The 24,812-nt window shown below is 22.6% G+C and overlaps 8 protein-coding genes across 8 annotated transcripts; 3 read left to right on the top strand and 5 right to left on the bottom strand.

The window, feature by feature from the left end:
- Window positions 1-433: 433 nt before the first annotated feature.
- PCHAS_1139100 (conserved Plasmodium protein, unknown function) lies at window positions 434-982 on the top strand (the record flags this gene model as incomplete). The annotated part of the gene is made up of 1 exon (XM_016798706.1): window positions 434-982. One exon carries the CDS (start codon window positions 434-436, stop codon window positions 980-982), a length of 549 nt encoding a protein of 182 aa, XP_016654081.1.
- Window positions 983-1,593: 611 nt separating this feature from the next.
- PCHAS_1139000 (CCR4 domain-containing protein 2, putative) lies at window positions 1,594-4,076 on the bottom strand (the record flags this gene model as incomplete). The annotated part of the gene is made up of 3 exons (XM_016798705.1): window positions 1,594-1,656; window positions 1,790-1,855; window positions 1,992-4,076. The coding sequence occupies 3 exons, from the start codon at window positions 4,074-4,076 to the stop codon at window positions 1,594-1,596; spliced, it is 2,214 nt and encodes a 737-aa protein (XP_016654080.1).
- A 928-nt stretch (window positions 4,077-5,004) lies between these two features.
- Window positions 5,005-7,706, top strand: PCHAS_1138900 (polyubiquitin binding protein, putative; the record flags this gene model as incomplete). The annotated part of the gene is made up of 2 exons (XM_016798704.1): window positions 5,005-5,011; window positions 5,164-7,706. 2 exons carry the CDS (start codon window positions 5,005-5,007, stop codon window positions 7,704-7,706), a joined length of 2,550 nt encoding a protein of 849 aa, XP_016654079.1.
- A 432-nt stretch (window positions 7,707-8,138) lies between these two features.
- On the bottom strand, window positions 8,139-9,079 carry PCHAS_1138800 (50S ribosomal protein L9, mitochondrial, putative; the record flags this gene model as incomplete). Its single annotated transcript, XM_016798703.1, has 2 exons — window positions 8,139-8,196; window positions 8,376-9,079. 2 exons carry the CDS (start codon window positions 9,077-9,079, stop codon window positions 8,139-8,141), a joined length of 762 nt encoding a protein of 253 aa, XP_016654078.1.
- Window positions 9,080-9,755: 676 nt separating this feature from the next.
- Window positions 9,756-11,231, top strand: PCHAS_1138700 (bifunctional polynucleotide phosphatase/kinase, putative; the record flags this gene model as incomplete). Its single annotated transcript, XM_016798702.1, has 2 exons — window positions 9,756-9,806; window positions 9,960-11,231. The coding sequence occupies 2 exons, from the start codon at window positions 9,756-9,758 to the stop codon at window positions 11,229-11,231; spliced, it is 1,323 nt and encodes a 440-aa protein (XP_016654077.1).
- Window positions 11,232-11,510: 279 nt separating this feature from the next.
- On the bottom strand, window positions 11,511-14,677 carry PCHAS_1138600 (conserved Plasmodium protein, unknown function; the record flags this gene model as incomplete). Its single annotated transcript, XM_016798701.1, has 2 exons — window positions 11,511-11,647; window positions 11,851-14,677. The coding sequence occupies 2 exons, from the start codon at window positions 14,675-14,677 to the stop codon at window positions 11,511-11,513; spliced, it is 2,964 nt and encodes a 987-aa protein (XP_016654076.1).
- Window positions 14,678-15,395: 718 nt separating this feature from the next.
- Window positions 15,396-18,731, bottom strand: PCHAS_1138500 (conserved Plasmodium protein, unknown function; the record flags this gene model as incomplete). The annotated part of the gene is made up of 1 exon (XM_731033.2): window positions 15,396-18,731. The coding sequence occupies one exon, from the start codon at window positions 18,729-18,731 to the stop codon at window positions 15,396-15,398; it is 3,336 nt and encodes a 1,111-aa protein (XP_736126.2).
- Window positions 18,732-19,324: 593 nt separating this feature from the next.
- PCHAS_1138400 (conserved Plasmodium protein, unknown function) lies at window positions 19,325-24,038 on the bottom strand (the record flags this gene model as incomplete). The annotated part of the gene is made up of 2 exons (XM_733767.2): window positions 19,325-20,564; window positions 20,704-24,038. The coding sequence occupies 2 exons, from the start codon at window positions 24,036-24,038 to the stop codon at window positions 19,325-19,327; spliced, it is 4,575 nt and encodes a 1,524-aa protein (XP_738860.2).
- Window positions 24,039-24,812: the final 774 nt, after the last annotated feature.

Genomic DNA, 24,812 nt, shown 5'->3' with positions numbered 1-24,812 from the left:
GAGCTATATATATTTTTTTCTCGACATACACCTTCTAAAAATGTTTTTTTTTCCATTTTTTTTATTATTTTTTTGGTTTATTTTTATCCGCGTTTTACCATTTAATAATTGCAAAATGTTGAATATTACAGAAATAATTTTATGTTTATCATGTTCTGTAAAATAAGTTGCAAAAAATGTATATATAAATCATACACATAAATATGCATGCTTAATTTCTCTATAATTTATAACACGTTTTGATTGCATAGTTTGTTTTGTGAAATGAGCCGTTTGTTTATTGTTTAATTACTAATTCATTTACTCATTTTCTTTTATCTGTGTTTTTTTATTTCCACAGTTTATACTTCTCAATGTTTCATCACTAATAATATTATGTATACCTAATCAATTATTTCTTATAGAACTCATACGTTTCGAAAGTCTATGAAAAATGAATACTGAAAATATATTAAGTACAAATTGCAATATAATAGATAAGGTATGTAAAAATTTAGTTGAAATATTAGAGAACTTAGAAAATATACTTCTTCATTTGAAGCCTTTAAATGCTTATGAAAATAAAGACGATGATATGTTTTCCAATTTAAATGATAAAAGAAATGATATAATAGTTTTATCAAATTTAATATATAGTAATATTAACAAAGTTAGAGTTATGCTACATAATTTTATTAAAACAATACCTCCTTCTTATACTTATTACAACTCATTTCACTATACAAATTTTGTTAAACTGATAGAAAAAAAAGAGATAGACCATACTATTTCAAATGAAAATATAAACAATCAGCAAATAGCTAGTTCAACTAATAATTATAAAAATAGTGATCCTAATTTATCAGAACAAGTTAGTTATGAAGAAGAAGAGCATTTGTACTTTTCATTTTTAACAGACTTAGAATACTCAAATTTATTATCTATGCAAAAATGTGAAGATGAACTTCGAGAATATTTATCAATTCATGATAATCAACTATAGTAGTACGAATATTGGCTGCATCCTTTTAGCCTTTAAAAATTTGCACAAGTATTTATCAAATTATTGTGAAAACACAATGAAAGAATATTTTAAAATATAAAGCTCACAGTGTCACAATTAAATAGCCCAAATATTATTCGGGAAAAATACATATAATGAGAATCCCTTAATAAAATAATGTCTATATCTCTCCTTTTTTGTTATTTATTTTGTAAATTAATTTTTTTTGATTTTTACAATTGTTTTATATTCAGACATGTGCTTAAACCTTTAAATATTTCTTTCTTTTAAATGATAACTATTTGTAAATAATTTAAAAAAACAATAGAATTTTTTATTAAGACAAAAACAAAAAAGCAACAAAGCACATAAGTAAAATCGATACATATGTATACTCATTTATGCATTTCAATAAAAAGACATTCACAAAACGAATTAAATAAAATGAGAAATTATGCAACAAAATATTATTTTTCAGCTAGTGTAAAAATGCATAATTATATATTAACATATGTTAATTATAAAAAACAATACATAATATAAAAAAATTATTTTATAAATATCAGATGAAATTCATAAACATTTTAATATTATTGGTTTCAAATCTTCGCTTATCCTTCCATCTTTCTAATTAAAGTTGCGTGTAAATATAGGTGGTCCGATGCGGCATATTTCTAAAAAAGGGTATAAAATAAATATGTGATAAAAAAAGAAATATAAGGCACAAAATAAAGTGAAATATCATATAATAATAAAAACGAATAGCTGTAACAGTTGGATAATTATGTCATTGTATGTTCTTAGTACTTTATTTGGAAGACATCCATATTTTTCAAGTTGCTCAAAAGAAGGAAGATTACTGCATGATATTTTCTGTATGATTGAAACAAAAAAATGAATAAAAATGTGCATGGATATATAGACATATATACAGTATGGTAATAAAAATAGGATGAATTATGGTTATCTTAATTTTATAGAAAAATTATAGTATATTTTTTTTAGTCACCTTAAGATTTTTGTATGAATAAAAAATATAATCAACACATCCTTTTTGTTTTCCATGAAAAACAGTAAATGGAACGTTTCTTATCATTAAATTTGTACTACTGTTATTCAAATTTTCAATGTCATCATATTTATAACACTCTTTTTCTACGTTATTTTGAGCATAACCATTATAAATACTTTCTAAATATAAAGGATAATATAATATAAAATTATTATCATCATTATTCATAATATTTGTATCCTCATGTGCTTCCGCATGTGTTTTTTCGTTTTCATTATATTTATCTGTTTTATAATTTATTGACTTATTTTTCTCTTTTTCATCAGTATCCACAGAATCACATATTTCGTTAAATTTAGATACACTATCCTCCTGATTAGATACACAAATTGATTTATTTATTTTAGAGTCAGTATCGTCAGAAGATACGTCTTCATGTTTTTCTTCACTCGATTTATTTTTAGATTTTTTAAAGGAATGCTCAAAAGAATCGGATTCTTTTAAATTAATTCGTTTTTTTGAAAACATATTTATTAAATATTCTGAATTTAATATATTTTCATCTTTGTAAAACGAAAATAAAGATTCTTTTTTCAAATTTTCTATTAGGTTATTATATTTTTCATATTTTAAGTCATTCAATATATTTTCATCAAATATATTTTTTATTTTTATACCATGTAAAGAATTGTAAGTATATAACTGTTTTTTAAACATCAGATATTGCCCTGATAAATTTTTTAAATTTATATTCTTTAAATTTATATATCTATTAGTTATATAATAATATAAAAGACTATTAGGAGTTAAATTAAAATCCCCACAAAAAACTATGGCAGGTTTAAGAATATCATTAAGCTCGTTCTTTTCATCTTCTTCAGTATTTGTTTCTGAGTTGTCTATAAGCCCCTTATCCTTTTTTTCGTGTTTTACACATTCTTTAATATATTTTATGCATTTATTAATCATAAAAACTAAACGATATGTCAAATAGCACAACTGGTATAATTTAATATCTCCGTGTCTTGAATCAAAAATTAAGTGTGTATTCGAAACGATAATAATATCATGAGCATTATTAGCAAAATTATTATTTTTTAAATTATCATTAATTTGTTCATTATAACCATTTTTATTACTATCATAATATTCTATTTTTTTAGATTTTAAATTTCGTAATGCAACTATTAAACCAGCATGCCATTTTTTAAAAAAAATTGATTTATCATAAATAACTTTATCAACAAACAATACCTCAAAAACCTTAGTATTGTAAAATATGCATATACCATCTTTACATGTCTCTTTGTTTTTTTTTAAAAATATTCCCTTATAATTTAATGATTTTAATTTTTCTTGTAGCTCTATAAAATACAATTCTTCTATCTCTTGTAAACATATTATATCTGATAGTTTGTTTATAATATTTTTATATATTAATTTTTTTCGATTCATCCATTTCATAACAATTGGGCAGTTATTGTTATATTTATAATCTACTAAACTATTTGCAAGTATATTAAATGAAAATACGGAAAACTTTTCAAATTTGTAAATATATTTTTTCTGTGTATCTGTAAATTTTCCTAAACTTGAATTAATAATATTATTATTTTGTTCATTTATCATATCATTATATTCATTTTCTAGAATATGCTCATGATTCTGATTCATGGTATCTTTTTCAGGTATTTTCGAAGTTAAAACAGCATCCTCTTTTCCAATACTATCACCTATATTCTTTTCTTTAGTTTTATCACAATCAATAACATATTCGTTATTTTTGTTGTCATCACAAATGTGCTCACTACTATTATCACTAGCTTTTTTTTCTTCGATTTTTACTCTATAATTACTGATTAATTTTTTTTCAACTTTTTCGTCCATTCTACTATATTTCAAGCTAATACAAGCTTGTGCTCTTATGTTTTGAAAATTTCGACAAATATTGTCTTTCTCTATTGATATATCATTCCGAATATATGAACAGTACATATATTTCTTTTCATTATTTTTCAACCTCGTCACTGTGCGTATTTTTTTTAAAAAAAACCCTGCTATACTATTAGTCCCATAAAACATTAAAAAAATTATTTTTTTGATAATTTATTTTGCCTCTTAAGTTTCCCTTTTTAATACTATTACTACTAGTAGTATTATTATTTTATATTATCATTATTATTTATCATACTATGTATGTAATTACTATAACCTTAGTATGTCGATGTTTGTTTTAATTATTTTGGAGATTTCAATTTTATCATTTCAAAGTATTTTATTTTCCTTATTTTCTGCAAAAAGCTTACAGAAATCATTTTATTTTTTTCTTATAAAATTTTATAATAATATATGCAACCTATCACTTATATTTATTTTATATATGCAATGCATCATATGTGTGTATATTATCTAAAAAACGGGGAACATAAAAAGCCCAAAAAATTTTTTTTTTGTGATTTTTATATTTTCGTTATTAGCTACTTTTTCATGCTTGTTTTATTTACTTTCTATTTTTGTCATTTTACCATATTGAAATTTTATAACGTCATCATTTTATGACTTTATTATAATATGTATAAGCCCTTATTTACCGATTAGTTTATTCTGAATAAAAATATTACAGATCAGTTTATTCCTGACTAATTATATTGCCACATATTTATAAGATACAATTTTTTCTATTCGTTTTATAATAATATTGTTTACATATTTTGGGAATTTCTCATGCGTAGTTACCCATATATGTATGTTAAAATATTGCATTTTTAAGGGCTATTAAATAATTTATTATACAGTTAGCAAGATTTTCAATTTTCTGGATTCTATAACTGTGAATGTAATCACATTTTAAAGGGTTGTTTTGACAAATGTATGCATTACGAAACCCCTTTTTTAAATTGCTCATTTAAGAATATCTATATAGTGAATACTCTTATGAACATTGTCAACCATATTATACATTTGCCGTAATATCATTATACTTTTCCTTTTCTAGAGCTATTCAAAGATAATGCAAGGTTAGTATTTATGAAAAAACGAAAAATAAACAATTACATATATTATAATATGGTAGTAATATACATAAATCTACAATATTTAAATAGTTAGAAAATTGTCTCACTATAATATTTACCATATTTTTTTATTTTTTTTCCCAAACTTTTTGTAGAGGACAAAGAATACGAATTAAGGGGAATTTTAAAGGGACATTGTAAAGGGGTACGATGTTTATGTGTTATAAATAATAAAACAATCGAAGAGTTGAATAAATTTGAAATAAATTTTGAATATATCATCAGTGCAGATCTCAATGGAATAATTATAGTTTGGAAAAAAGAGGCCGAATGCAATAATAAAGTTCCCAATGATGATCAATATAATGATAATTTTATATTATATAAAAAAATAGAAGTTCATGAAAAGTTTATTTATGCATTATGCTACAGCAAATATGTAGGAATTAGCGAATTAAAAAATAATAGTAATGAAAGCATTGAAGATAATTTACACTTTTATAGTGGAGGGAATGATAAAAACATCTATTTATTAAATTTAAATGGTCTTATTGAATTAGTATTACAAGGACACACCAATAGTATTTGCAGTATCGTTGAAAAGGATGAAAATATTTTGTTAAGTGCTGATTGGAATGGGGAAGTTTTTGTCTGGAAAATTGAAAAATCAAATCCGGACAATATAGGAACTAGCATGAATAATGATGGCAATGCAGGGATTTCCCCACAAAATCTAAATTCTTTGAGTTCAAATAAATATACCTATACCATTTTGAAAGTTTTAAAAAACCATAAACATGCTACATATATAACTTGTTTTAATGATATATTTTTCACAATATCACAAAATAATATAGTAAATATGTGGAACAAAGAAGGAGAAAAAATCGATGAAATAAAAAATATACATAGTGATACTGTTCGAGATATTATATTATTTAATGATAATAAAAATATAATAACATTTTCTAATGATGAAAATATACACATATATGACTCTAACTTTAATTTAATAAAAATATATATGGGACATACAGGTTTCGTTTTTTATGTCTGTGTAAATGAAAAGGATAAACTTATGTATAGTTGTAGTGATGATAAAACTATAAAAATATGGTCCATTGAGGATGTTTATAAATTAATGGAAAATTATGATACCAATAATATAAAAAATAATCCCCTAATGAACAATAATAATAGTAGTAATAATAAAAATGATAATTTTGGATGTCTGCAAACTATACATTTAAAAAATACACTATGGAATATAAAGTTACTTCACAATGATGATATTGTATCTGCTTGTAATGATAATTATATCAGGATATTTACAAATAAAAAGGAACATAAATTAAATAAAGAAATAGCAGAAGGAATAGAAAACGAACTTAATAAAAATAATGACAAAGACAATTTGCATAGTAATAAAGATATAAATTCGGTAGAAAATATGAAAAATATTATTGGAAAAATTGGAGAAATTAAAATATTCAAAAATCAGAATAAATATGAAGCATATAAATATGAAACAAACGGATGGGTTTTAATAGGAGATGTAGTAGATGATGCAAACTCATCAAAAAAATTCTACATTGGTGATAATTTATTTCAACAAGGTTATTATGATGAAATATTTTCTATTGATACAGGTTATGGAGATATTAAACAATTACCATATAATATTAATGATAATATAAACTTGATAGCTGAAAAATTTTGTAAAAGAGAAAGTATTTCAATAACCCATATAAAATCAATTGTCGATTTTATAAATCAAAATTGTTCAAATCTAAATAAAAATAATTCTAATCAAGATATAAATATGATCAATGAAGATACGAAAAAGTTTGTTACTGTCTTAAATGTATTTACAATACAGGCAGCTTCATTAGATAAGATTTTGCAAAAAATAAAAGAATTCAACATGAACATCCCTGCTAACGAACAAAATAGTTACAAACTTTCTGACAATGAATTAAATAGTTTAACTAATATTACAAATGTATATAAAAAAAGTATTAAAAATGATTATATTTTTAACACTGCAGATATTAATTTAATTACAAAACTTTGCAATTGGCAACCAGTTCATATATTTCCTGTAATAGATCTATTTAGAGTTTTAATATTAAACAAACATTCTGATATTCTGTTTAATAATAAATACTCTTTTAATGTATTCAAATTAGTTTATGATTGCATATTATATTATTTCCAAAACAAAAATGATAAAGATAAGAATCTAGATCCATTACTAGTATGTTGTCTACGGTTTTATTTAAACATGTTTAATTTATCAACACCAAGATATTACATGTTTAAAAAATGTAATTTAATTTTAAAACAATTTGCCAGTTTTAAATCAAATAATCTAAATATCAACATCCTATTAATAAAAATATTTTTTAATTTTGTTATATCCTTAAATGAAAATAACGATAATGAAATAAGAAAAACATTATTTCAATCTATTCATGAATTTAGAGAAAATATAAACGAAATAGAATTGCTCTACACTTATTCCTTGTGTTTTCATACATCCTATTCTACACATCAAAAGCAAACACAAGATATTATACAGAAATATGATATTAAGCAGTTTATCAAAGACAAATTAAAAGCATTAACTGCCCAAAAAAATGAACAAAATGAAAAGTTATTTAAAAATGTGAATTTAATTTTGAATGACCTTCCATAGAGACACAAAAAAAAGTGTATCCCAAGAGGGTCCTTATTATTCATTGCATTATATTGATAAGTTACACACCTCCTTTTTTTGTGTACTTGAATTTTTTATCGTAATTATTTTTTACATATCCTTAGCAAAACAAATGCACATATATATCTACGCAAATGCATTTTGAGCCATTTGATAAAGCACATAAGCTAGTGTTTAATTTGTGAGTATTTTTTTATTATACTTTTTTATAACTATACAAATAATGAATCACCAAAAAAATTAAACAAGTTAATATATAAAAATTGTAAAATACAAAAAATTGAAAAATGTAAAAAATAACACCAAACGCATCCACAATTGCGGAACAATGTAAATTTCTCATAGTACAAATAATACGGATTATTTCATTTTCATGAATTTGGGTTATATATGCATATTAACATGCCTTCATCAATTAATGCTGTATAATATGTCAACCTGTTTGCTCTCTTTTTCTTCTTGCAATCGCCTAAAAATGGAAGTGTCATAAAAAAGTATGTACATATTGTATAATAAAATGAATATGCAGTGTTTCCTTATATATTGCATAAATATCAGTTGTATGGAACTACATATATATACACAAATCCAAGCATATAATATTTGCATAGGTTATATATGTTTATGCATTTCAAAAGTGCAAATTACTCGTATTCCTGGATAGAAGATATCCTAAGTATAATATGATTTAAAAACTTGAGATTTGGCATAAATAGATAATAATATATAACATATATCCCAGTATAATTAAACAGTATATTATTTTGGACAATCAAATCATTGTAATTTGATATATCTGAATATTTTTGTTCAGTTATAATATTATTATTATATTCTTCTAAGTTTTTAAAATAAACTATTTTATGTAAATTTTGATGTGTTAAGTCTAATTGATAATTTTTAGAAACATAATTAAATAAATCGTACAAATTATATAATACATTATTTGTGTATTGATATGAATCTAAATAAGTAGTTATATCTATATTTTTTATTTGTGTAAAATATTTTTCAAAATCTGCTACAATTTCAACATCTTTTTTTATATCCAGTTGTTCCTTTTTTTTGTATTTTTCTTTATCCGCATAACTATCAATATTCTCATAAGTAGCATAAACTGCCTTCCTATCTTTAATCAAATTTCTAGCATGCCCTCTTCTTAATTTTATAATTTCTCCTTTTTCTCCTACATGAATTATATTGTTTAGTAAAACTATATAAGTATATTTATTTTCCACAGCAGCTACATATGTTTTCCTTTTTATCGTGTATTTGTTATAATTTAAATATGAGCTCATAAAATATTTCTGAAAGCTAAACAATCTTTGTTTTCCAAGCATATTTTTCAACATTTTTTATTACTTGCTAATATGTGGAGAGTCAGAAATTATATAAGCTGAAAATTTATTTTAACCTTTTTTCATTGTGAAAGATGTAATTTTTTATGGAAACACAAACCTGGGGAGAAATAAAACAGATTGTAGAAAAAAAATATATCTTAAATTTTAATTTTTTTAAAATTTGAGATTAAAAAAATTAAATATAAATAAAATATATGCATATATTTAGCATTTACACGCATCTTATAAATTTACAACTTCTATTAAGAGATAAATGTATGTGCACATATTGAAAATACATCCTATATATATTTTTTTAATACATTAACAAATAAGTGGCTAAACAGTGTAAATAGATATACATATGTCACATATATATATATACATTAATTTTATTTTTCTCTAAATAAATTAAAGAATTTATATCCATTTTAAAATAATTTATCATTTTCACAAAAAAATATAAATCGTCTTATAAATTTCGCTTTTAAGGATATTTTTAGAAGCACCTTTTCGAATTTGGATAAACAGAAATTTTTTTTTTCAGAATCATATTACAATTATGTAGTTAGTTTTTCCCATTAAAGTAAAAAATTGTACTAATAGTAGTAACAATAAAATATATAACAATTGGCATAGCAAAATAAGTAAATGATACTACTCCCAATATACGTTAATTCATACAGTCATGAAGAAATACATCGCTAATTTCGATCGGCCCAATGATAATTGGAACATAGTAAAAACATCATTATTGCATAGAACGAATGAAAAAGAAAAGACCATATTACATTAGTTATAAAATGTCTTATGAATTTACCATATATTTTTGTAATTACTAATTCGTTTTTATTTTCATATTTGATCACTTTTTTTGACTTTCTCTACACAGATAGAAGACAGTTTGATATATCGTATTGTTAAAGAGGACGAGGAAAAAAAGTACACAAAAATATTTTCGTTCGATTTAGATAACACCCTAATTCTTTCACGATCTTTTTTTAAACCTGCACAAAATGAGAATGACTATATTTTTTATTCAGATTTAATAATCGATTTTTTAAAAAAAAAGGCATCAGAAAATTATAAAATCATTATTTTTTCTAATCAAAAAGGGGTAAGCACAGGTAAAATTACTTTATCAAATATTATAAATAGGGTGGATAGTGTTATAGACAAAATCGGTATACCTTTAGAATGCTACTTAGCATTAAAAAATGATAAATATAGAAAGCCAAGGACAGGTATGTATGATTTTGCCATAAAAAATAATTCATCAAACATTGAAGAAGTTATTTATGTAGGAGATAATGCAAATAGGGTTTATGACACAAATTTTAAAATAACATTTATTAATCATTTAAAAACTGTTTATTCCAAAAATAATGTAGATATTAATATAAAAGATATTGAAAAAAAACTAAAAAAAGATTATACAGACACAGATTTAAAATTTGCACTTAATATACATGCTAAATTTTATACCCCAGAAGAACTTTTTCTAAATATAAAAAATAACTTACCAGAAAAATTTTCTTTTATCCCAATGAATTTAAATAAAAATTCAAATGAACAAGATGAGCATGAGAATTTAACAAAAATGAAACAAATTCTTCACCTTTGTATAAATGAAAATAAAACATCAGAGCAATTAGAACAAAATAATAATGATCAAAAATTAATAATTTTAATTGGCCCACCAGGGTGTGGTAAAACATTTCTATGCAAATTTTATTTTCCTAATTATGTTAGAATAAGTGAAGAAGAATTAAAAACAAAAAAGAAATGTATAAATATGTTAAATGAATGTATTACTCAAGGAAAAAGTGCTATAATAGACAATATAAATTTATCTAAAAAAAATAGAGCAATTTATATAGATGAAGCAAAAAAAATAAATCAAAATATAAATATTTATGCTATTTTTTTTAATTATTCAAAAGAGTTAACAATACACTTAAATACGTTCAAACTTCTTACAGATAAATCAAATAAAATGATGGAAATCCCAATTATTCCCATTCATTCATTTTTTAAATATATTGAAACTCCTTCTTGTAGCGAACATTTTAATAATATCATCGTTTTAAATGATCAGAATTTTTTTCCAACCAATTTTGAAAATGAAGAACAAAAAAAATTATTTTTCTCATATTTGTACTAATTATGAAAAATCAGGATTTGCATACATATCTGCTTATACATTTTGGACAGATATAAAACTGTGTTAAAAATTTTCCGAAAATTTTAAAACTATTTCTTTGAAGCTAATATTTATAACTACTTCTCCATTCATAAATATGCATATCAGTATAATTTAGGCGTGCTAAATATAGTGTGTACATAAAACAACGGTGTTTATATATCCTATATTGGGGACTACTACTATATGCATATTATTTTCACTTTAAAATTTAATGACATTAATTTGGGAGAATATTTTTTAATTATCCAAACTTTTGGCAAACTTATTAAGCATCAAATTTAAGCTTTGCTCATTCATACCCTTTTTTCCCATTTCACGTATCGGATTTTTTAAATGATCTACTATTAAATTAATAAATTTATCTTCGGATATATCTGAGAGAAAAAAATGAATACATATATGAATTAGCTTAGTGAATTAATTGGCTATTATATTAAAAAGTAACGAACATAAACGAGTTTTAATTTGCACATGTGATTATGAACCCATAGGAAACTACGCAAAATGATATACACACATATATGTATATGTAATAAAAAATTAAAATATTCGCTTTCAATAAAATTTGTGAACTTACTAAGATAGTTGACAATATTTTTCCCCTCGTGTAAAATTATAAAGGTTATAGGAACGAAGAAAGAAGGAACAGATTCATAAGGTTCCTTTCCATTTCTTGCATCTATACTTCTTTTAAACAAATCGCATATTTTGTAATCAAAATTGAAATAAGAGGTTATTATATTATTATAAATTTTTTGGGTAGATTTATAATACTTAAATATATATACATCCATTTGCTCAATTAAGTAATAACTCGATATTGCAACTAAATAAATCATCAATCTAGTAATTAAATTATTTATCATTTTTAAGCATTCATATAATGGTATATGCTGTATAATATTATTATAAAATGATATACAAAGTTGATCAAATAAAAAATGTGTATCATCTGTATTTAATTTATCTATATTATTTTTTAAAAACCATATTGTTTTTTTTTCAAAAATTTCAAAAAATTCATGTAGACATAAATTTACTGCATTGTTTAACTCACATATTCCCTTTTCCAATTCAATTAAATCAAAAATGTTTTTCTTTTCATTTTTATTTATTTTTTTTTTTCCCCCTATTTTTACAAAAAACGAACTAATTTCATAATTTTCATCATCACCATAAATATTATATGATTCATTCATATTTAATGAGCTATATTTTATATCCGAAGTTAAACTTATCTTAAACAAATTATCGAACATATTTTTTTTATTTTGGAATAATGCATCGTTATATTCATTCGGTATATGATTACACTCTTGATCATCCTTTTTGTTTTTTGTTGCATCTAAGGTTGTGTTACCTTCAGGTATGTATTCCTCATGATATTTAAATAACCAATTATCACATAACGAATTATTATTAAGATAATCTTGAAAATTAAAAAATTCATTATAAGATTCATTAAATGATAGATTAATTAGTGCTTCATCATTTTTGTTCATATTTAAAGTCAAACTATCATCTTTCAAATTTTCTTCCCCTAAATTATCATAATCCTTTTTTTGCATTAATGTTTTTATTTTTGTTACTTTATTTTTTAATTGACACAAATTAAGTATTAAATATTTTAAAAGCTGTCTACTAATTAAAAATAACTCTAAATTATACTTAAAATGTTTATATATATAATCAAAAACTATATGCTTATTTCGTGTGTCAATATCAATACGTAAATTTAAATTTAGCCTTAAATTATTTAAATTGTTACTTAGTAGTAGTAATGAATTATTACAAGAGACTATAATTTTTCGAAAAATGAATGGGAACAAAATGTGGGTATATAATTCTGTACAAAATACATCAACATAATTTTTAATATCAAAGATGGTTGGAAAATTATAATCATTTTCATGATCTATACTACTTCTCATATTTGTCTTTTGAAATAAAAGCTCTACTAAATTTACTAATTTATTAATTGAATTAAAAGTTATTTCTTCATATTCTTTTTTAAATAAGATAAGTAGTAAATCTTTTTCTTGGATTTTAAAATATTTTTTTTTTTTTATAACATTTAAAAACTCTTCACATAAATTTAAAATGTGTAACATATCTTCTTTTTTTATATATTCATTCAATTTATTATCTATTAATAAATTTATATATGGTACATAAAATTCAGTATAAATGTCTATAATATCAATCATATTTTTTTCCTTCCCTTCTTTCAAAAAATTGTTTATACTAAAATTGTGATCAAGCCCATTAGGAGTTGTATCGACCAGTTTGCTATAATGTTCTACAAATTCGTTTTTTTTTGAGACCTCATGATTTATATAACCCTCATTTTTCATAACATTATTAATATAACAAATTTGATCCATAATATTTTTACAGTTTTGTATGATTAAAAAAAAGCTTTCTTTCACATCTTGCTTAAATTCTTTTATATTTGATATATATGTATGTGTGCGTTTATTTATTTTATTATTTATAATACTTTTAAAACACTCCTTTCCAATATTTAAATAACTAAAAGAATATAAACAATGCCTAACATTATTTTCGCAATTCTTATCTTTATAAAAATCTGCTGACAAATAATTAATAAATATAGTTACTATACAATCTTGATAATATTTTAATTTTTTAATTTTTAATTTAACTATAAGTACATTCTCAATATTGTGATAATTAATAAAGTCGACCAAGTCGTTTAATCTTTTTAAATATTTTACTAACACATAAAAATCAATGCTATTTGTATCGTCTATATTTATACTATTATTATTAACAATTGCTTCTTCTTCGAAATTGTCATTTTCATTTTGGTTACTTTTAATTTTTTCCATTTCATCAAGTTTATGTTCGATATTATTAAAATTTAGATCTTTAAAGTGTGGATTTTCGCTTATTTCGTTGCATATTTTTTCAATTTCCTTATCTAGAATTTCGTATAATTTTATTATTTTTTCAATCTCAATTAAACATGCTTGTTTATCAATTAAAGAAAAGACATTTGCCTTTATTCCTTTCAATTCTTCATAGTTATTATTATATTCATTTATGATTTTTGCTATATCTACAGTTTTATAATCATAGATTGCATTCTCTTCCTTATTCTTATTATGCTCATTTACCGAATTACACAACTTATCAATATATTTGTAAAAATATTCATACCTTTTCTTTGTAATTTTCTTTATAAAATCGTTCAACGTGGTTATCTTATCATTTATAATTTCTATAGCACAATTTAATTCATTTTCATTTGATGCATTTTTCAATATACTTTTTAAATCAATAGAAAATATTTCATTCATATCAGAACCTTTTATCTTATTAATGTTCCCAGAATCTATCTTTTCTGGATATATACTGGCATCAAAATCAGTCCCTTTCATTTTATTAACTATATTATAACCTGCATATATATACCCGTGTGTATATATATAAACGTATGCTTAGATTCAATCATATAATTACATTATTTTTTTTTCAACTTAAGGTACTATAAGTTATATATTTTTCTATAATATTCGTTATTCATACTACAATTTTTACGGTTTTGCTACTATTTTTTGTATAGCTTTAATATTTGTTAAAAAAAATGATATCACAATAAAAAACAATAATGCTAATATAACAATATGTATATAAATTGCAAAATAAAAATATGTTAGGAGCAGCTTGATCTTCCCCTAATAAAATTTCTTTTACTTAAAAATTAATAAGTGAAGCAATTAAAAATGTAATGAAAACTTAAAATATATCTAATTTTTTTGTCATAAAAAAAGAACAAAACAAAAAAAAAAAATTATTTGCGCAGTGCGTTCAAACATATGAAAAAAGAAAAAAGTATATGCATCACCATTTTATATATGTATATATTTTTCATAGAATATATTTTCTCGTATAGTATGTTTGCCCTTCTTTCATTATTTTCCTTTTTTTTGACAATTATTCTATGTACTGAAGTGTATAGAATGTTTATTTATAATCTATATATAATAAGTAGGTATGAAAAGCTGCTACTATACCAATGGAAAATACATTACACAGACATATACATATATTGTACATGCATATATAGTTATTGGGGCATAGAAATATACTCTTTCATTAATTTTTGCATTGAATGGAAAAAAATAATTCCCTTTTTAAATACTTCAAGTATTTATTTATTAAAGGATTTTGTTTATCTCTTATTTCTTCCCATATAAAACAAACCAAATTAAATAACACATGATTTGGATAAATGCTAAAAATAATTTTTTTTTTCTGCCCATTTGTGGTGTTTGGAACATGTGAATTGCTGACAACAAACCCTTTTTCTTTTGATACAAACATTTTGTTTTCTTCATAAGCCATTAGATAATATATATCCATTACATAGTTTAGCAGTAGAAATATTTTATTTATCTTTATTTGCTTATGTTTTTTTCCATTCTTAAACCAATATACTAGCAACTGTTTTAACATTTTAAAAAAATTATTACACAGGGAATGATATAAACGATTATAATCATTCCTTTTCCCTTTCTCTATTTTAAGAGCAATGTTGTCATTAAAATATTTAAGAAGTTTGTGAGTAAACGGAAAATGAAAAACCTGATTATGGTCACTAAAATTATTACGTCTCTTACTATTATTACTTTGCATAGGCATAAAAGCTAGGGTAAAAGGATAATTTCCATTATTTGTATTATGCAGTTTTAAAAAATTCATTTCATTCCCATCTAGTGATTCAAAATTTAACAAAATATCAAAAGACACATTTGGGTATATATATGTGCATCCATCGTAGTATGAACACATATTTGATTCTATCATATAACTTTTAAAGTATTCCCAATTTTGTTTTATATTACTAATTATAATATATGGTTGTATATTAATATCAATATTATTAATTATATGTTTTAATATGTTTCTGTTTTTTCGGATTTTCATAAGAATTGGTGATATAAGATGCGATGAAGTCTTATCTATTTCTATTCGATTTTCATTATTGGCATCATGATAAATATAAGTTAACTCTTCTTCTTTTCTTATTTTGTCTTCAAATAAGTTTATTATAGAGTTTATTATAACACTTGGGGTAAAATAGCATATATGATTTGTTTTGATATTTTTATTACTAAAAAAATCACAACTTTTTTTCTTAAATTTATAATATATTACACCATAAAAAATAAATCTTAATAAAGATGACATTTTATATTCTTTTAATGAATATAAAGGGTTATGTTGATAATTCATTTTCAAGATATTTATAAAAACATAAATGCATGATGGTACACAAATATTATGATATAAAAAGGGGGAATCTTTTTTTTTAATTATTTCTAATTGTTTTAAATAGATAAAATTTTGGATATTTATTTTATTATCCTCTTCATATTTCTCATTCATTTCAACATACTCCTTATAATAGAGACACAATTTAATGAATAAAAAGCATATATCAAAACCTTCTTTCACTAAATTTTTAATATATCCAACATTCTTGTTTTCATATATATATTCATCATAAAAATTTTTAAAAAAGTTCGAAATATCTTTCTTTTCTTTTAATAAAAGATAAGCAAGCTCCTTTTGAACCCCAGTCTTATCATTGTAGTTGTTACTATATTCAGGCTCCTCACAAAGCTTATATTGTAGCCTTTTATTTTTTTTATTATTCTTAATAAAATTTGTATTTAGATTATTACTCAGGACTTCTCGATGGGGTGCATACCTTTTCTCTTTTTCAATTGTGTTTCCATCACACATTTTTTTGGATAGTTTTCTTATTTTCTCTGTCGAGTAATACTTAAAAATGATATCGTTATATCTATCATTTTTTATGTGTCGTTTTCTTCTCCTTTGAATTTTCCAGTTTTTATTAACAAACTTTTTTAACAAATAATAGATAGGTGCAATGTCTATTTTAATAGTACCAAGGGAAGTACCTTCTTTTGATAAAATTTGGTTGAAAATATTTAAGTTATGATTTAAATTAAAATATATATGAAACTTTTTACTTATTTTTTCAAAATTAAATGCACGACTCCCCACAAAAAGTATGTCCTTTTTATCATAATTATTTAAATTTTTTATAATATTTAGGTATGCAAAATTGTTTAGCATATCTTCTTGGCTTATCATGATAAAAATATTTTTTTTTTTTTTTTTTAAAAAAAATTCATTAAAAAGTTTTTCTCCATTATGTCTATTCATAATTTTACAAATCTTACATTCTTTATTTGGTGGTTTTGCTTCATATATGTCTGGGCATAACTTTACCAATAAATTTGAAACAACATCAATTTTTCGCTTATATATATGTGTATCAATTTCTTTACCCAGTCTAAGCCCCTTTTCTTTCATATAATTTTTAACCGTTTTTTTTATCAATCGGTTGTATATTAAAAAGCTTGATTTGACAAGAAAAAATGATCTCTTTAAATTAATAAAATAATTGATATATTTTGTTTCTCTTATTTTTAATATTGCCCCTTCAATAATGTTTATTGCGTTATTAGATCCAAAATATTTTTTGTATTCATTTGTTTCACCTTTCATATAATTATCCACCATTTTATGATCATATAAAATATCATTCCCATTTTTTTTTGCTTGTGTCTCATTATTATATAGTAGAAATAACTCATAATATCGTCTGATTTTTCTTAGAAGATCTTCGCCAAATTCACAAAAATTTATATTAATATAATCAAAATCACTATGGAAAAAGTTATTATCAATATTAAACTCGTAATTAATAAAATTTAAATCATCTCTTGTTATAAATATTGATGCTTCACATACATCAGTGTCTAAAAAATCCTTTTTAAATTTCTTTTTTTTCAAAAATACATCATAGTTTCTGTTACTTAATTTTGAATAAATAATTGGGATATATGATAATAATTCTAGTTTATTATAATTCGATATTATTTCTTTTCCCGCATTATTAATCACCACATTTTCTTTTATATTTTTTTCATTATCAGAAAAATTGCCAATATGTTCCTTCTCCCCATTTAAAATCCCTTGAAAATTATGACTTTTATTATCTTCATTATAATTATCAATAATTTGGTTGTATGCAGAATTGGGGTGATCCACGCAACTTATGCAATTTAAAAATGTAGTTTTTCCGCTATTTTTATCACCACATATTAATATGTCCATATATTTAATATCACTTTTAAGATTCGTTATGATATGATCACTGTGTTTTTTGTTGTATTTGCCACCATCATCATTTTTCTTGTATTTTTCTTTCTCGGTTTTTTTAAAATCATGCTTTTTTTTTCCCTTCGAGTATATATTTATTCGACTTAGAATGCTAGAATTGCCCTCAACCCTTAGTAGGTTATTATCTATATCTACAACGTCTTCATCATACTTTTCTGGATTTTTATATGTGTATACTTCTTCGTAATAGCTTATTTTGTTTTTTTTTCTCATCAGCACAATTATGTGTACGATTAGGCATTGAACTATCGATTATTTAGTTTATTTTGAGGACGTTTTTTTAACTTCATTAATGATTTATTTCTCTCCTTGCAGCTCTTCCTTTTTTTGTCATCAAATTTAAGATATATCTCATACAATATATATATTTTACGCTGGTTTTAACTCTTTAATTTTAAAAAAAATACAGTGTATATATATATTTCTATATATTTTGAAATAGCAAAGAAAAACTATAAATATGCGCAGATTATTCAACCTATCTTAGCCCGTTTAGAAAAATTATGATCACTTTAAAGCACATAACTTTTATAACTATATATATTTTTCCTATCATGTCACTATGATTATTTTTGTTGTTATCTTATATTTTCTAAATTATATATCCTATATTTTATTTCCACGTTTTTATTTATCATAGTTTGAAACAAATAAATATACACGGGTATAATTATCATGCAACGGATTGTCTCTCAAAAAAAAAAAATTAAAAAACAAAGCAACGACATTACTCATATATTACATCACTAAAATAAAATGGAGTTCTAATGCTAATATAAAAATCAGAAAGAATGATAAACAACATTTCAAGCATCCTCCATTTTAAGAGTATTTGTAGAAAATAGTACATTAACTAATGATTCGTGCAAAAATGAAATATTATGTTTTAAAGAAACATAAAAGTGTGATTTACACAAATACATATGATCAATATCTAAACAGATATGAAACAATTGGATAAATAAAACAAAGCTCGAAAAATATTTACTTAATAAAAAATTAGAAAAAGGAAAAGTAAATAATATTTCATTAATTTTTGAACTAACCCATTTATCAATTGGGCTTTTGGTTGATTTTAACCATATATAACAAAAAAAGAATGGACATATTTCGATTTGTTCATCACTATTATTTTTTGTGTAAATTATAATTTTTTCAATATCATTAACTTTTGAATATTCATTTGAAAAAAAATCTTCATAATATTCACTAGACTCTGAAAAAATATTTTTGGTAAGTTTAAGAGGGTATGTAACTTTGTGTATACATTTATTTATAAAATTAGGTAACAGAAATAGTAGCAACCATTCTCGTATTTCTTTATTTATACTGTTGGAATAAAATTTAACAAATTTTATATTTTTATCTTTATATATAGAATTATATAAAACATATAATGCTAATGTACGTAAAGGATATATTTTTATGTTTATTATAAAACAACAATCTTTTATTTTTATTTCATCGACATTTTTAATTTTATTTTTATCCCCATAATTATCTTTCATAAATATATTATTATACTCGTTGTCTTGCATATTATTATTTATCTTATTCCAATCAAATCCTTTATTTTTTAATTTATTCAATTCATCATATTTACTTAGCCAATTTGTAGACACACTACATATATCGTCTTTCATTCCATTTCTGGTACCCCTTGATTGATCATTCATTCTGCTAAAAATTGTATCATCCCTTTCAATATATTCTGGATTCGTTCGTCCTTCTTTTATATTTTCCTTTATAATATTGAACCCCTTTTTTATATTTCTTCCAATTTTATATCCGAAATAATCGGGGGTACGCGGCCATATCGGTAAAAAAGCAGAAATGTGATCTCCATCATTTGATATATTATAATTTATGTGACTGAGTAAATGGTTTTTAATCTTAATTTTTAAATTAGCATCAAAGCAGTTGAAATAATTTATTTTATTTTCTTTCAAACTAATTCTCATTCCAATGTGTGATATATCTTTTATGAATTTATCCACATTGCATTTTTCTTCTTCTTTCAAACATAGGGAAATAGGATAATCGTTCCTAAATTGAGAAAATGTATAAAAAAGTATAATAAAAAAAGAATATATTTCCGTTTAAACAATTTAGAGAGCACATAGACATATATTTTTATTTCTTTTGTTCATGAAACATGATGTCTTTTTTTTTCACTATCTCTTACTTGTGTACAGCATCAGAATCTATGGAATACAAATCTAAAGATACGTTTGGAAGACTATCCAATGAATGAAACGCATTTCCTACTCTCTTTACACTATTATTATTTATATTAATATTATTATTTATTATATTCTCATAATTTTCATCATCATAATTATTTTCTTGGTAATTTATCCCAAAATTTTCAGGATTTTCACATATAACATGTTGATTATATGAATCTGTATATATTGTTTCATTCGCTTTTTCATTGATATTAATTTCTTGTGATTTGTTAAGACTATAATATTGTTGTTCTTCGTCAGATATTAAATATGTATAATCACTTGACTCATTTGTCGTATAATAATTATGATATATAATATTGTTAATTTGTTCAGATTTTTTTTTTTTTTTAATTTTTTTTCTTATAATAAAATTTTGATCATAATACACTTCCTCCTTTATATATAAATCTGTGTGTGACCAAATTTTATTTAAAACATTTCTTAGTAACGATTTTTTAAATTTTCTATGTTTTATATAAATATGAGAATTTTTACACTTTTTTTTCCGTCTATTTTTGTTATATTTTTTAATAGATCTATCTAATATATCTATACTACTCGAACTTTTTAAAACTACATATTCTTCTATATTCGACTCTTTTATTTCGTTGTTGTTTCTTGAAGTTTTTCCTTTTTTCGTGTTTTGTATTAAATATTCATCATCTGTTGTTGCTTCATTTCCTTGTGAAAAAAAAGCATACAAAAAATTTACAACATCATCAGTTTTTGGATTAATTCTATTCAAATTCATTATTAGTTTATTCATTAATTTGATGGATTTTTTTTTGTTGTATAAATAAAAAGACTTGATAAAATTACCACCATTTTTTGTAAAAAAAAAATTTATAAAATTCCCATCCATATATAAAAATTGATAAACCAAATCATAAAATATTTCAATTTGTAATAAATCCTTTGTAAAAATTTGATTGAAAAAGTTTTTATTATACAACCATTTATTTATATTTATTCTATTATATAGTTTTTTTAAAAATATATTATTATACATATACCCATAAAAGTCTAAAGACTTCATAATCCGCTTAAAATTCCTTTTATTTATCTTTTTAACTATGTCTTTATAAAATAATATTTTTGATAATTTAAAATCTATATTATGCTCGTTCATGTATATTATATTATTTTTGCTATAAGTACTTAATATTACTTTAAAATACAAATATCTCTCAACATATTTTACATTTACTTCCAATATTTTTTTTTCGTTTTTATATATTAGTTTTAACTTATTTAGATAATTATTTCCAAAAAATTTTTTTGTCTCTACTTTTACACTCTCCGAATTTGTAATTTCTTCTTTTTTGCTCATTACACATCCTTCCATAATTAATAGTTCTTTTTTATTATCCTCATATCTCGAATAGTTCTGAGTTTTATCAAAATCTTCATCATATTTTAACAAGTTTTTAGATGAATCATTTTCATAAGGATCTAGCTTCGACGATTTATCACTGTTTTTTACCTTTTTTTCTAAAAAATTGTTTTTGTCATTAATTGTATTTGTCTTGTCTATTATACCATTTTCTATACATTTTTCCTGATCATTTTTGCTACTATTTTCGTTTAATTTGTTTGAATTAATAGACGATATCTTATTTTCAATCAAATATATTTCCCCTGATTTATTTTTTTCGACTTCAGCAATTTCTTCAATTTTTACCATTTCATGTATTTTCTCTTCTTTATGATTACTAATAGATGAATTAGTCACTAAAATATCAGCACAATTATCATTTTTCCATTTCATTAAATCATTATCTGAATCTATAAACTTTAAAAAATCGCTATGAATACTTTTAATTTTTTCTCGTTTTTCAACATTATTATCTTTTAAATTATTCGGATCACTTTTTTTATGTAAATATTTAACTAAGTATTTATTTCCAGAAATATTACTGTAATCATTTTCATGAAATATCTGCTCATCATATACTGATACATTATTTTGCATATCTGAAAAGCTTAACTTATCAATATATGCATGTTTATTATATTCATTTACTGTTTTTTCCTTTAAATTATAATTTATATTTTCGATGTCATTATTTGTTGTTCTATTTTCTTTTATCTCTTCATATAATTCATCCTTATTAATAACATATTTTGAAAAGACGCTAGTTTGACTATGATCTGTTTCATTTTTTATACCATCATTATCATAATTTGTTTCATCAGCACAATTCTTGATACTATTTTGAGTGTTATGCCCATTAAAAACCTTTTCATTTTTTTCCATTTTAGTATAGCTTTTTCTGTATATGTCAAAAATTGTTGGGGTATGATTTAAATAATTGTCTACAAACTTATATGCACATTTCTCTTTTGTCCTGGCCCTTTTGGATATTTCATTTATTCCTGATTCTTCTGATGTAATATTTATTATACTAGTATTATATATATTTGTTTTGTGATTTATTAATTCATTATCTTGTATATTTTTTTTTATTACACAGGGTGTATCTTTAATAGTTTGTTTTTCTTCATCCTTATCACATTTTTTCGTTTTCAATTCTTCGTTTTTGGCACTTGTTAAAATATTTTCGATATAATTTTTATGTTTTAACATATTTTGAGTCCCACATAAATTATATTCATTATCTACTACTTCTTTAATATAATTTTTCATATCTGTTTTTTCTATAATACATTTTTTGGGGGTATTTAAAAAGTTATTTCGATTTACTACATTTTTGATTTTATCTATTTCATCACTGCAGTATTCCGATGTATATGAATATTTTCGAGTATATTTTTTATTTCTGATTCTACTTTTCAATTTCGTTTTAGAATTATTTTGTGATTTTGAAAAGATCCTTTCGTATGAAATATTTTTTTTATTCGTTTTTTTTTCTTTAGAACTATATTTTTGATTCTCTATTTCGAAGGAGTTCCCTAATATATCCTTTTCAAGTACATAAGAAATGTTGTTTGTACATATTTGGTTATTTAATTCGATTCCTGTCATATTGCATTTGATTGTCATGTTTGGATGACTCCCATTGAGCTTATTCTCACTCAATTTATCTGCTTTATGTCTAAAACTCGTTGCATTATCAATTTTATAAAAGTCTTTCAATTTACAAAAAATGTTATCGTTCTGTATTTTCCCCTCTTCTATGTGATGATTTTTTATTTTTTTTTTATTATAATCATGCTTATTCTCATTTGATAAGAAATTATCAACGAATGTTTCATTGTCTTTACTTAAAGAACTTTCGATTTTATTCCGCTTACTAAAGTCATATGAGCGTTTTTTTAAATTGCTCATCATTACTATACAACAAATAAAGAGAAATTATCAGTGAAAAAACAAAGAACAATTGAAAGCATAGATATAGAAATAATAATCCTTAATAGGATGAAACTATAGTAACAAAAAAAAAACAATTCGGTTAACTTATTAAAAAAATATTGCAAAACATTTTTGCCTTATAACAACAAAACAATACAAATTATCATAAAATATAAAATCGTATATTTCACATATACAAATACATTTTAATTTATTTTAACTAAAAAATATTTTTTCTTATAATAATATTATTATGAAAAATATGATACCACACACAAAATGTTAGTATATAATATATGCAACATCATTATGAAGTCGTTACATTTTTTCGCAGATTTTGTATTTTTAGCATTCATTAATATGCTCCTTTTAATACATTCTTATATTTTTAGGTCTATAAATTTACCTATCCATATTTTTATTAATTTTATTTTTTGTAATATTTTTTTTTTATTTTTACACATTAATATTTAGCATTGTCTATTTTTATAAAAATCATAAAATGTCGAAAAATAATATACACATAATAAAAAGAAAAATAGCATGGGCATACTTTCTTTTCATTCTTAATAGATATACCTTTTCCAGCATGCTCATAAATAAATATGAATGTGTGTATGCATAAGTATGTAACTTTATGCTCCTTCCTTTTACATATAAAAGAGTTTTTATTCATTGATTTGTATGTTTTTCGAGTTAGAATGGTAGACGACGAAAAAAACGTAAAAACAAAAAAAAACTAAAAAATAA

The sequence above is a fragment of the Plasmodium chabaudi genome, assembly GCF_900002335.3.
Source record: "Plasmodium chabaudi chabaudi strain AS genome assembly, chromosome: 11".
Lineage (NCBI taxonomy): Eukaryota > Apicomplexa > Aconoidasida > Haemosporida > Plasmodiidae > Plasmodium > Plasmodium chabaudi.
This window is presented reverse-complemented; position numbering and strand designations above follow the sequence as displayed.